The following is a 12,740-nucleotide window of genomic DNA, read 5'->3' as shown; positions in this document are numbered from 1 at the left end:
CGGGCTCCTGGATCAAAGAAAACCAGCACTGTTTGGTCTCTAACTTTGCCCCAAGCTCTGTACAGCTCCGTGGCATCTGTGTTTGGCTGGTCTCCAACCAAATCTGGAACAAGTCCTACACTTGGCTTTGGCTTCTTCCCTTTATGGTCTGACTTGTCATCCTTATCATGTGACTTCTTCTGTGGGCATTCATTTGCAAAATGTCCTTCCTGTTCACAAATGTAGCATTTCTTGGCCTCCCTAAGAGCTTTCCTTTCTTCAAAAGTTTTGCCAGAAAAATGCCTTTTTTGTCCTTGTCCTCGTCCCGAAGAAGACTTTAGACTGCTTCTTGGACGTATCACCTTCTTCAGCGGAGGGCTTCTTTGTGGGAGGCTCAGAAGGCTTTGCTGCAACATTACCCTTGGCTGAAAACTGTTTGCCCTGGGACCCTTTCTTGTGGCTATTAAATCCATCAGAATCTCCCTTCGACAGATTGCTGGCCACTCTTGCATTCTTTATCAACTGAAACATATTCATGACAGTAGTCTTTGTGCAGTAGTCCTTGATTTTCTTGGGCAATCCGCAACAGTACTTCTCAATCTGTTCTGACAATGGCACAAACCTGTAAGAGGTGACTGGCAACAGTGCGGCCCAAAATTGTTTATTATACTCTTCCAAGTTCGCACACTGTTTAGCATTCAACTCGTGCCATTCTGTCATCACATCCACTTCAAAAGTGTTTGCCAACCATGCAGGCGCAAAAAGCTGTTTGAATTGGACCCACGTTGTTGGGGCTTGACAGTGGTTCAACAATGCGGTCCACCATTGAAGCGCATTCCCTTTCAAGAAAGTGGCAGCCTTGCGTATCTTCGAAGATTCCATGAAGTTTCCTCCAGCATAAGCTGCATCGAACTGCTGTATGAAGGTCAAAGCCTTCAATTGATCCTCAGTTCCTCTGAAAGTTTCAAACTTCACTCCCTACCCACCTTCCTTGTAATCCTTAAGCTGACTCAAAGGAGCCACATTATCATAAACAGGTGCCTATAACAGTGGTGCCCTATGAGTGTTCATTCCAGCACTCACATCAACTGTTTTCCCTGTCATATCTGCACTTTGTATGTATGGCTGCGAAAAACCAGCCATACTAAACTGTGTTCCAGGCACTCGAAATTGGCCATAGGCACCCTGAAACCTGGTTGGACACCCATGTTCGCATACATAGGGTTACCCATGCCTGTTTGCATTGTCCCAAACACATTTCCTGGCATATAACCTGTGGAAGGTCCAGCCATAGCTTGAAACACTTAACCACCTCCAAAATAACCAGGATAAGTATTAGGTAATGGAAGTGTCTGACGCATAGCGTGTTCATTACTCCCTTGACCATTCACAAACGGTTCCTGTCCAACTAAAGCAAGTTGCTTTGGATCATTGGACACCGCTAGTTGCTCAACCACATGGGCTTTCCCTCGAGCATCATGAGTCCTTCTGCTGAAACATGTCCATGGAGCAACGCAGTTGAGTTCTAAACAACCTGTCCTCTTCTTGAAGAGTTGAAGGAACTTTCTCCGTGCCATGTGAGGAAGATCCCTCTTCAGGTACTTGGTCTCTCTTCTCTGCCATAACGACAAGCTCTGTGTTACTTTCACCCACAACAATCCATGCTGCACTTTTTGAAGAAAAAGTGACTATCCCGTCCATGGAACCATATAACCGGCCTGTACAACGTAGAGGGCGGTACTATTTCAATTACCTGTTAACTTTACACAAAGCACTGAGAAGGGAAGAGAACACAGTTGCGTCCAGCGACTAGAATGTCACTGCGCACACGAGACCGACACCCTGTAGGCCCCAAAGACTGGCGCCCCTTTCGGTATTTCTGTATTCAAATTAAGGTAGACAATCCGACCACTTCGCACAAGCTTTCACAAAGCTGTCCAAACCTGGCGAGGGCTGAAAACGCAGATTTTCGACCTGATTTTGGTAGCATAACGGCGCAAAAACCCCTGTAGGTCAAAAACACCTGTCAAGGACGGATTCCCTCGCTATCTGGAAGCTTTCTTGTGAGCTGTCACAGAATTTCAGTGGGCTGTAATTCCCTGTTTTTCACTGCTGGGTGCCCAAAAGCCTGTACACGCATCCCAAGGCTCTCACGAGGCTCCCCCGAGGTTCCCTTGCAGTTTAGGTGCGAAACCCTAAACCTGCAGAGGAACACAGCAGGTTGTAATTCGCTTTTTCGGATCGTCTTTAGCGGAGCGAACACGCCTACGCGTGTCCCAAGGGGTCCCGCACGCAATGGGACAGTTCCCCTGTGAATTGGACGAGTTTTCAGGCGAGAAAACTCTCCAAACTTGCAATCTTTCGTGATGGAACTGTGGGTACCTGTGGGGGATTAGCAATTAGCTAATCCGGTTCCTGTTCAGAAGGCTCTTGCCTTGGCAAACGCGCATAAACCCCCAGAACTGTACATGTTCAACTGAGTAGCCCAACTAGTGGGGCATTACCATATGTGCCAAAGGGGAGAGAGAGATGCACGAGAGCAAGTCATCGCGCTACATGAGACAGAGGAGAAGGCAAGCTTTCCATTAAAGCTGTAGACGTGCACCCACTACTCACACACACACTGTAGGTCACTTATGAGTCAAATCAGCCTCCACTCTCAAATTGGGCACCCCCTCTTGCTGATGGAAGTGGAAAAATTCACCAGGAGCCGCCATGTGTCCAGTTTGCCCCTTTTGAGTTAATTCTCTGGTTCCCACTGACTTATAAAGTTATAAGTGACTTTCCGAGTGGCCCAGACTTCATTTGGCACACACAGGCTTCCATACTCATCAGAATTCAATCCTAACTGGCCCGACCAGTCCCAGACTGACCGACCTAGACTCTCACTGTGAGAAACCTATTCGGCCGCAGCCGTTTCACACTGGCCATGCAATGTCCACTTGCACCTTTTCAAGGGTTCCGGGGAAAACAAGTAAAAATCAAAATAAATAAAAATATCTAATACTTATTTACGGAAGGCAATAGGAAAAATACACCTCCTGGTGACAAAGGCTACTTGCCCTTTGAATTGGACGAGATTTCTCGCGGAAAATCTCTTTGAGTTCAACTGTACCTGTCGAGGATTAGCAACTATCTAATCTAGTACCTGTGCAAGAGGCTCTTGCCTTGGCAATCGTGCATGAACCCACAGGACTGTACATACAGATGGAAAGCCCTTGAGCTGGTCATTACATTTTTGTATTCAAAGGGGGAGAGAGGTGCACGAGAGCGGAATCATCGTGCTACATAGAATAGGGAAGAAGGCAAGCTTTCTATTAAAGCTGAGTCACCTACACCCACTACTCACACACACTAGAGTTCACAATGAGCAAAAATCAGCTCCTCTCTCATGCTAGATCAATTTTGGACGGCCCTCTTCATGCCGAGTCTCGCAAATTGATGTGGTGCACTATGCCTCTGTTGAGTTAATTTCCTAGTACCCACAAACTTATGAGTGTCGTGTGGGGCCTAAATGACTTTGAATTGATCCTAGACAACCTTTTACTACTTAGATTTCAACCATTTGTGACTTCAAAAAGAGAGTCCCAAAAATTAAATAAAATCAAGGGAAAGAAAACAACTAAAGTTAGTGGGAAGTTAGTGGTTCCCACTGCCTCGTGACATACCCCCCTCTTGAAATCGCAAACGTCCTCGATTGCATGCCAAATATACATGCCCTAGATGATTTAGTGTGATTAGCACCCTTTTATCATCACACTTTTGCCATTTCTATCTACGATAGAAGTGAACGTTATACCTTTAGCACTTGTAGAGCAATGTACACTTTTATTGCACTCAATCCCTATGTACATTTGATGTGCTAGCTCCATCGTGACCCCTCTTTTGAACACGTTGAGTTGGGGCATACGTAGGTTGTAACCCAAAGGCCTCAAGGTAAAGTTGCAATACATTCGGTGACTCTAGTAATTCACATTCTTCTATCCACTTCGCATCCATAGGTGGGTAGTTCTTGAACTTCACCAAATAGCATCGTGCAGCTTTTCCCTTGACTTTTCTTTCCTTATGTGCCAAAATCTACTCAGGTACTAAATCTCATCAAGTTCCTCAGCTTCTGGTTGATTCTCATATGGCATATCTTCTAGCACATCACCCACAAAGGGTCTCAGAAGACACGTGAAACGCATTATAAATCTTCCAACTGTCATGCAATTTCAGCCTATAAGTAACATCGTTGATCTTGTCAAGTACTTAAAAAGGCCCATCGTAACGCATGCCGAGCTTGGGAAATAGCCTTTCCTTGCCCTTTATCTTCTTTAACCTTGCCTTTTCAAACTATAAGAGTACCCAATCACCAGATGAAAACGACAACTCACATCAGTGACGATCAGGAGCCCTTTTCTGCTTTGCCTAAGTCTACTCCAAGGCAAGCTTGATTTTGTAATACATTTCATCCATATTCTCAACATATCGATCTGCTTCGAAAATGGTGTCCTTTGTGTGCAAAATGGAAGGAACCTTTTTGCCACCCTCAACAATTTAAAAAGAAGCCATGCCTGTTGACGAATGCACCGTATTGTTGTATGCATACTCAAGCATGAGTAAATATTGTTCCCACTTGCCCTTATTATCTGACACAGCATTTCAACAGATCTAAGATAGTAGAATTTTAGCCTCTTCTGACCATCAATTTGTGGATGAAATGAGGAGGAAAACTTGAGCATGGTGTCCATGTTTTTAAACAAGCCTTTCCAAAATAGGCTCGTCATACAAGGATCACGATCACTAATAATAGATTGTGGCATACCATGGTACTTAAACACATTTTACATAAATAATTGTGCCATCTGATCAGATTTTGTCTTCTTCCTCACAGGAATAAAATGTGCTTGCTTGCCGAACCTACAAATAATGGTCCATATTCCATCATTCCCCATCGGCATTCTTGGAAGATCAAAGATAAAATCCATAGCAATAATTTCCCATGGCTTATCTGGAATAGGCAGTGGCCGTGATAACTCTTGTGCCTTTTGCCTGTCAAACTTAATCTTTTGGCAGATCACACATGCTCGCACAGGGCATCCACATCTCTCCTCAAAGTAGGCCAATAAAAGAATGTCTCGACCGCTTTCACGGACGCATATATACCACGATGCCTTGCATACGGAGGGACGTTACTTTCTATCATAACTTTATCGCAATTGTTAGAGTTACACCACCGTTGCTTCACCTTTTGTACGGCTAGTGATTGTCCCGGGTTGCCACACATCGCACATCATGTAGATTGCATGGGCGGACACTTTTAGCACGTGTCCGACCGGTCATTTTCTGAGCTTGGCTAGGTGCACACATTTTTTGTCATTTTTGGGCTTTTATGTTTTTTGCACCAGTTACATATTTTGCCCTACCTCAACCTAAGATTCTATAAATAGAATGCTTAGAGTCTTATAGTCATTCAGATTGTGTATTGAGAGCATCATTTGCGGAGCACTTGTGTTTCTTGTGTTTTCTCTCTCTCTCCCCCTCCAGCATTTTCAACGCACATGGCTCACATCCTCTCCGCTGCTCACTCTCACATGGTTTCAGTCACCAAAACACGGAGAATCTGCATCGATCTCCCCTCCAGAGGCTAGCGCTAGCACTTCTATCAGTTTCCATTGCGGAAAAGTACACACCTTGCCTAGCGTTTTTTGCATCTTGCGGCCTTGATCTTCATCCTCAACAAGTAGCCCTACCCCCCTAGCAGAAAATCGGAACAAATCAGCCCTGTATTTTTGCATCTGCTTGCGTTTTTGGAGTTGCCAACGTTTTTGAAGACCTGCTGCGTTTTCTACACAACGCCGCCCATACGCGCTCCAATTAGCAGCTTACACTCGCCTGGAGAGCCTCCTACTGCTAGGCACTTGCAAATCTACACCTTAGTCAAGTATCTACACCCAATCGGCACTCTTTTGGCATTGATTACTTGTTGTTTTTGCTTTGTTTTCAGCCCCTCGACGGCTGAGAAGTATGACAAATTTTTTTTAAAAGTATACAGAAAAACCAAAGAATTGAAATTGAATTTACTTTACCTTGACAATTTAATGTGCAGAAGATCAACTACTTTAAAAAGTTACAAATGAAATGAAAATAGTTGTATATACATTGTGACACATTGGGACTTTACGAAAGTTTGGACAAATATTTTTCTATCTAATTCTCCTCCTTCTCATCATCATCCAGAGGCACGTATGTTTGATTACTTTAACTCTACATAAACCCAAACCAAATTAAATAATTATCAACAGCTTAAAACAATTGATACAAAATTATTTGTTTAAACTTACCGCTTGTAGTGATCCAACCGCTACGTCGAATTGCTCACGAGAGATGTTGGTGTTCTTGAACAACCATCGCCAGAAGTATCAAATACTAAGGTCAATGGTCGCCACAGCCTCGTGACAGGGTCCCAACAAACCCTCTCAAGGGGCCCCCACACGGTTGTCGATGTGGTATTTGCTTTTGATTGTATAAATGGTAAGTACACACATGCAATACCTCAAGTGCAGACACTATTGACTCGAATGGGGAATGTCACCGTGGTAACTCTTCAAAATGAAGCACCTCCGGGGCTGATCTGATGCACCTTTAGATCCGCTTGATGAGGGGTGAAACGCAGCCCATCTGTCGTGTAAAGCAAGGCTGAAAATGCAGATGATGATGGAGCCGATAATGGACACATGAATCAACGATTCCCTTGTTACTTACCGGCCAACCTTTGCTGCCCCAACTCGGATGGTGTGAACGAAACTGCAAACTGGATGGATGCTCGTCAAGCAAATGGCTGGATATGCAAACGCTAATGTCCACGAAGGTTACCGGCCAGCCTATGCTGCCCCTACCCAAGAAGATTGGTGAGAGCAACACTGAATGGGAGATCACGATGGATATGTCCCTTGGAAGGCCCATGAACCATCGCAAGTCCTCTGAATGATGCCTCATGAAACCACCAAATACCTCCTCAAAGATAGAGGCTCCTCTTGGGGCTTCAACTAGATTGCCGTATGTTGGAAGCTCAAGATGAATCCTTGTCTTTGCAACAGATGTGGCTGCGAAGGTAGCCTCACGATACCTACGAACTTTCAAAGGAAGATGTCATTCAAATCAACCTATTAGCTTTAGAGTCTTTGCATTGTTTGCACAATCATCTCTCCCATCTGCTTGGAGAATTCCATCATTCCAGAAGAGGAATTGCATCATCATCAATTTGTACTCAGCTTTGGCAATACATCAAAGCCACACCATTTGCATCTTCTTAGCAATCCGAATCCAAAGGGTTGATCGAGCGCACACACCAAGTCAACTACCCTCTCGCAGGCGCACCGCAACTGTAAACCCCTATATACAGCGTTCGCATTTCCTACGCTCGAGGCGCAAGACCCTATGCGCAATGGAAGGTCCTGCAATTCCCCGAGTGAGAGACGCGTCCATGGGCAAAACGCTACAAAACACACTCAAACACTAGAGAGAGAAAAAAATCTTTAAAGATTAGCGGATTAGTGCAAAATCACAAAGCTCTGATCCCAGTGTCAAGTCCAACGGAATTGAAATGGTGACGAGATCTATACTTTACACTTCCACAAATCTTCATTTCTTTCCTTGCTTGAATGTGAGCTACTTAGCACGAAAGATGTTTCCTTTTATTTCCTTGTAGAGAGAGACTGAGACAGAGAGACAGAGAGAGAGAGAGAAAGAATGACACCCAATGGAGTCCCAACCAACCCTCTCACAGGGCCCATCACACCGTTGCCGATGTGGTATTTGCTTTTGATTGCATAAATGGAATGTACACACATGCAATACCTCAAGTGCAGACTCTAGTAACTCGAATGGAGAATGTCATCGTAGTAACTCTTCAAAATGAAGCACCTCCAAGGCTGATTTGATGCACCTTGGACCAATCTCAATGAGGGGTTGTTAATGACCACCAATGGGTAGATTTGGGGCTTATTTGCGCTCCCGATGTGAGAGGAATCAAGGACTGAAAGCTGGCTGCAAAAACGCAGCCAATCCATCGCGTGAAGCAAGGCTAAAAACGCAGGTGATGATGGAGCCGATAATGGACAGCATGGGAGCACTCGATGGGGCGAAGGAATGGCGAGAAGAGGCTCAATGGGCTGTCGAAGTATTGGGCTACAACCAAGGATGTAGCGTTAGCACGATCCCGGCGAGGATATGGGCTGAAAACTGAAAACACTAGGCTGAATGGCTGATCCGGCACGCACATGCTCGTAAGGGTGAGCCAAAAACGCTAGGGATGGCTCATCTCATGCAAAACGCTGGCTCATAGGTTTTCTTTATAATGGATTTTTAGGTGCCAAGTCAAGAAATTGTATCAGGTAGGTAAAATGTGCAAATGTGCGCACACGAGAGTTTTCAAGTGATAACTCACTATTCCGTGACCCATTTGACGAACAAACTGGACCGACACGTTCCTCTAACCTAAACCTACATGCAACCGAAGTGTAACAACTTTTGTCAAAACACTTGTACAAACCACTTATACAGGAGGGTTCCAAAATTGGAAACCTAATCTAATGGACTTGTCCGGACATGCAGGTCTTGCGAATAGGCTCACAAAATTGTCGGTACTAATCCTCCTAGGATTCTAGACACTCCTATCTAGAAATATGTACAGAATTGGCTCTGGAAGTTGATGAGGCATGTCCACGTGGCACACACAGCAATGTGCATGTGACATCATTTTGAGCAATTTGATGGTTTGATTCATTATGTTCCTAGTAAAGCTAACCCAATTGCACATGAGTTCAACCACGAAGGACAAACCTTGGCTATCAAGTTGAGGTCCACAATACCCATCCAAGAAATATCTTTTGTTCGCATGAAAAGTCAGTATGCATTTTTTTGAGTCTCTTATTCGTGATGGTCTCTTGTATTTTCGTCACAATCTTTGTGTGTTACCTTCTCACAGGAAAGCCATATTGCACGATGCACATGATTCACAAGCAGATGAGCACAAAAGCATGAAAATCCCTTTCGAAAAGGTAAAAAGATTGCTTTCAAGAAATACACAATGTTCCAACATTGTTTGTTGTGTCAATAAGTTTTGCATGCTCATTCCTTGGCAGGACACAGTCATATCACAAGCATTAGCATGATTGTCCATTGGTATTCCCCTTGTGGTTTGCAAGGGTCGATAGTTTTAGGTAAAAGAATCATGTCTAGATCACATTTTGGCCAAGCACTCTATAAAACATTTGGCACTCCGTCAAATTTTTCATCTACATTCCATCCACAGTCTAGGAGCATAGTCCTTTTCCAATCATGAAAAAGGTAAAAGATGGATACATGAATTTGCGGTTGCTTAATTCATGGTCAATGTATAGCATTTTCCGTGTTTTTTGGTCGACATTGTTTCAGGGAAACTCTGCAAACAATCCCGGATTCCGTTTCCGGAATCCCCGAGCGTAGGCCAAAGCCTCCTTGCTCCTTTCTCCAAGAAAGAGTACCTACAAAACAAAAACACGATCGCAAAGAATCGTAGATCTTCTATACAACCATCACCTGTTGCTCCTAGCACAGAAAACATCTTTCGTACACAAACTTGTCGCGAGCACTTGCAAATCCATCGTGGTAGAGTTCCCTTCTCCTTGGCATTGGCACAAGTGCCACAAGTAGGGGCACTCCTACTGCTTTCATAGGCCCAGGGGTGGCAAGAATAGCAAAGGGTGCTGGTGCTTTTTCTGCGAGCAATAGTAGATGGGGGGCGACTAAAATAGAGAGGAGAGAGAAGGATTGGCGATAGGTTCTAGAGAGAAGAGAGCGAGATCGCTGCCTTCTTGTTTTTTTTGGCCAGGTTGGGGGATGCCCTCCTTTAGTGTTGCACTTTTTAAAAGTGGGCAGCCGGTCACTTATTAAAATAAGTGTGAACCTCTTTAAAACTCAATAAGAACTTGTGAGCTGAGAAGTAATGCTTACACAACACTCCCTTGGCTTCCCTGAATGCAACCTCATGCACAGATGCAATGCAGACATAGACTTCCTCACAGAGAAGCATCTGCTTTCCCGAAAAGCACTCAAAAACATCCTTCTTTTATTCAAAGCTTCTCAAAATCCATCTTTATACATGTGCTTGAATCTTTACATGTAATTCTTACCGATCTCGAATTTCCTCCTCAAACCAACTGAATATTCCCTATCCAATGCTCTCGTCACCCATCTTGTGACGCATCAAGAATAATCATTACACGTCTCTCCCACCGAACTTACTGAACAACTCCTTTGCGATCCTTAATGTTACCCATCATATGACACATCATAGATGTCCATTTCCGATGGCTTTTAAATCAATTCTTGGTAGATCTACAATTCCAACTTGACGGTTCAAGTGCACATGTTAAATATCCTAATTTCATTAAATAGAAAATAGTCAATTTACCAACGTTACGCGGTACTAGTATCTCACCGTAAAAAGGGGGGGGAGTCACGTGCACATCTAACCCTATGTGCATGTGGACAAGCTAACTCCCACTTCTAGGGTTTAGGACAGTCCAAGGAGTGTTTTGGCACCCTTATGAGCCTATACGCACGACGTGCATGTAGGTGTAGGCACTGGGGAGTGTTTCGATACAGAATCATTAGTACCAAGCCTAGGTAGTAACTACATACCAAGCACCTCTTATTAATAAGTTTACAACTTATTAATGATTGCACTTTTAGCAAGTCGTGGGTTTTTCTCAGATTCTTGCAGAGGAAAGGAGGATGAAAAACCACACAAAGAGTTTGCTAAGATTTGGGTTCCTTTACTGTCTTCCTGGAGTTTTGGATTATAGGAGAAGTTTGTGAAGGATCCGAACCATGCAAAGCATTTGAAGAGTAAACCGATTTTCTGTGATATGTGGCAGAAGGCCATCAATCCGCCTCATAAATTGGCAATGAAAGTCAAAGCAAATTCAAAGTTTGACAAGAAGCGTTCTGTTTTGATGGAAGGGGACGTTGTACACGCTATGGAGCGGAAAATGGATGAATTGCTGAAGCATCGAAAACACTCGTGAAAGGGAGAAAAGTGAGAGTGTGTCCCTGGCTATTTGGGTTGACAATCTACTTTTGAAGAAAGGGGTGTAGGAAAAAACACCGCTGACGTGTTCACTTCGAGGATGACAGTAGTCCTTCTTCTTCTCCCTCTTCATGTGTAATGTGCAGGAGAAGTACCCGCAGATCAGTACCAGCATTTTATGTAATTCAGCACTTCAGCGTTTTCAGGTTCCGGCATCAAGATCAGCCCAGCGTTAGTAGATTCTGCCCAACAGATTGCGTTTCCAGCATTCAGGCCATAGCCTCGCCGTACCTTCAGCACCAAGTACCACAGAACCCCTAAGTACCTCAAGTACCTCAGCAGGACCAACGTTTTTCAGCGTCGTCAGTTTTCAGCCCTTGTCGCATCAAGTAATAAATCCCAGTCACAACATCATTAGCAATTACATCATTCAACACTTAGCCTGGCAGTACCAAGTACCTCCAGCTAGTACCCATTAGTACCTCAGCACTTCAGCATCCAAGCACCCATCAGCATCTCGGCATTTAGGATCATTGTATCAACATTTCGTGCAAGTAATAAAGCAAGTACTTGCTCTGGCAACAGAGCAACGGGGCCCTTGAGGGTGGTTGGGACCTGACATGCCATGTCGTCTCTCTTTTCTCTCTCTGCCTCTCTCGTTCATTGTGTTTAGATCAGTTTCTCTTTTCAAGTGAAGCTAAGTAACCTTGTGTTTGTGCAGAGTACTAGATCCGAGCCTGAAGCTCATTTTGAACACGTGCAATAGAGCATTTAGGCTAGCGTTTCAAAAAGAAGGGGTGCCAACACAAATCTCCCTGTCCATGCATTTGTTGGCAGGAATAAAAAACACAGCTAATTCTCCATCACTGTTCTGCTCACTTGCAAAGGTTCGTTGGTTTTGTAAGTAAGGTCAAAAACAATGCCTGAACAGGCGTGCAAAATGATTGGGAAATGTTCAAATGACTAAGCCTTTGTGAGCATTCAGGTCCCAGGAGATAGTTGATGCACAGAACACTCATAGGATCCCGAGGACTTCCACCTTGTCTGGCAAGAATTGCCACGAGAGCATTCCACTCAATACGAACTCAAAATCAAAACTTTAGCACCATTGCCATTGTCTCACACTTGAGAGAAGAGTTGCTTAGCATACTTGCTTAAAACCACACTTGCCCATAGCATCCTTTGTGTGCATCTTTACAAATACACAGTAAAGAAGTTGTTCACATGAAGCAGCTGAAGACATCTCTTCCCAAGAACCCCCCCCCCCCCCCCCCCCCCCCCCTCTCTCTCAGAGAGAGACACACACACACACACATTTGATTGCCCACTGACCTTCGAGGTAACAAGATGGCAGCCTCTTTTCTGAGGAGGTAGAACAACTGTCTTTTGAGCCCAATTGGCCGCCATCGAGTTTACAGAGGCTTCTATGCTGTGTTTCAAATTACAGGGGTATTTTGGGAATTGGATGTTTAGAGAGGCTTCTCTTTTTTTGGGACTAAAAGACCCTCAAATTTGTGAAAATTCTCAAAATACCCCTGTAATTTGAAATATTCTTCAAAATTTCCGATCCACCCCTCTCAATAACAGAAAACATGGGAAAAACGATAATCTTTTACAAATTTCTATACACAACACCCTATTCTGTCGATTGAAAATGTGAAAATGTGGATTCTCGATGGTGAAGAGATTGATATTAACACACGCA

At 44.1% G+C, this 12,740-nt stretch overlaps 1 protein-coding gene across 2 annotated transcripts in view; it reads right to left on the bottom strand.

The window, feature by feature from the left end:
* The window catches only part of LOC147458902 (secondary thiamine-phosphate synthase enzyme), a 78,306-nt gene extending 65,781 nt beyond the window's left edge, over positions 1–12,525 (bottom strand). The window contains exon 1 of one of the 2 annotated variants that reach the window (XM_086510318.1): positions 12,368–12,525. In XM_086510318.1, coding sequence (XP_086366444.1) covers positions 12,368–12,442 — 75 coding nt within the window. In that variant the 5' untranslated portion in view covers positions 12,443–12,525. The remainder of the gene's footprint in view (positions 1–12,367) is intronic. The other variant, XM_086510316.1, reaches the window with a different exon arrangement.
* Between the last annotated feature and the right edge of the window lie 215 nt (positions 12,526–12,740).

This window comes from Adiantum capillus-veneris, chromosome 4 (assembly GCF_014529385.1).
Source record: "Adiantum capillus-veneris isolate H3 chromosome 4, ASM1452938v2, whole genome shotgun sequence".
Taxonomy (NCBI): Eukaryota; Viridiplantae; Streptophyta; class Polypodiopsida; order Polypodiales; family Pteridaceae; genus Adiantum; species Adiantum capillus-veneris.
This window is presented reverse-complemented; position numbering and strand designations above follow the sequence as displayed.